A 1501-nucleotide genomic window follows, 5' to 3' on the forward strand; every position below is an offset into this window, starting at 1 on the left:
TTAAAGCCTCAGCAATTTAAATTTTGTAATTTAAGTATATAACTGATGCTTGCTGATTTTAACATTTTGTTTTCCTCTGGCTCTATAATGTGGGCTGTTTTTCCTTTTCTTACACCCATTTTATACCAGTTTCTCCTTTGTTTGTCTAATGCAGATGCTATGGTTCCAGTGATGACAGTTTATCTTGGTGAAGCAGCAAACTTTACATGTGATTTGCCGGATAATCATGATAGTAGTGGTGAACATTTCTGGTACAAGCAAACAACAGGAGATACTCTAGAAGTAATTGTGAAGTTTGTGAATTATGCAAACCCACAGTATGGAACACATTATTCTGATTCAAGAATAAAAAGTGTAATTACTGACAAAATGAGCATCCTCACTATTTTAGACACAGCTATAGAAGATGAAGGAATGTATCATTGCGTTTTCACCGACTGGCAAACAAACATTTGGCATGGGACCTATCTATTAATAAAAGGTAATGTCTTTATCATTTCTAGGTATTTTTCTTTTTTCAGAATTCACATTTTACTGGGATTTGCACATATGGTATTTTTTATGCATTATAATATCCAAGTTTGGATTATGTATGTGCTTTTCTTCAAAACTAAGTTAAACTGAGAAAATAATTAGGCTTTTGAGTGAAAAGATATGATGTGTATATATATATATATATATATATATATATATTCTTCTTTTTCTGCAAATCACATGCCAATAAGATTTTCTCAATGATACAAATAAACTCTCTAATGGATGTCTCATAAGCATATTTAATGTGAGAATGTAATTTGTGAAATAATCCTATCTAAAAAGGCATAAAAATCTGCATTTGGTTCATTTTAGTGTGAGTAACAAAAAAAAAAAAAACATTCACTTCTTTTACCAGTCAAAAAAATCAAATTTTGAAATTGGTATTGTTGCCGTTAAATTTGAGGTTTAAAGAGCTTGTGAAACTGTAGCATCTTAAGGCAAAAAGCAGAGATTGAAAAGGCACAAATGACCAGTTTATAGAGTAAGTAAATGTTGACAATAAGTAAATGACTGCTAAACAGATACAACTCTAGATTCTTATGTTGTTGTTTTTTTTTTGAAACACTGGTCAGTAAGGAAGTAAAGACGTGCTTCAGGTGCGCTTATATTGCCTATTTTACAGTCCTAGGTAGGGCAAATAAATTCAGATTTTTTACTTTTTTTAATCTCATTGTGTTTTTTCATTTGCAAGTAAACTCTTTCACACCATTATTTGTTTTGACTAGTTTTATTTTTTTTGGCAAGCCACTTCAAATAACATGAGAGTTGTGATGGTGTCAGTGAGCAACATTTTCATCGGTACAATGTTTACAAAAGTAATTTGTTAAACAACTAATTTACGGACATCTAATGATTAGAGAGATCATTAGAAGTATACAAAAAAACACATATTCTAAAATATCTTAAACTGTCATCTGTGTTAAGAGTGGGACACAATATAGATTTTTATTTATTTATTTATTTA

General features: G+C 30.1%; 1 protein-coding gene across 2 annotated transcripts in view; it reads left to right on the top strand.

Annotated features, from left to right (window-relative positions):
- Window positions 1-154: 154 nt before the first annotated feature.
- Window positions 155-1501, top strand: part of LOC107104062 — a 27351-nt gene continuing 26004 nt past the window's right edge. Inside the window, exons 1-2 of one of the 2 annotated variants that reach the window (XM_015403975.1) lie at window positions 155-282; window positions 392-481. In XM_015403975.1, coding sequence (XP_015259461.1) covers window positions 415-481 — 67 coding nt within the window. In that variant the 5' untranslated portion in view covers window positions 155-282; window positions 392-414. Of the gene's footprint in view, window positions 482-1501 lie in introns of both variants that reach the window. The other variant, XM_015403973.1, reaches the window with a different exon arrangement.

The sequence above is a fragment of the Cyprinodon variegatus genome, unplaced genomic scaffold (assembly GCF_000732505.1).
Source record: "Cyprinodon variegatus isolate N-32 unplaced genomic scaffold, C_variegatus-1.0 Scaffold1603, whole genome shotgun sequence".
Taxonomy (NCBI): Eukaryota; Metazoa; Chordata; class Actinopteri; order Cyprinodontiformes; family Cyprinodontidae; genus Cyprinodon; species Cyprinodon variegatus.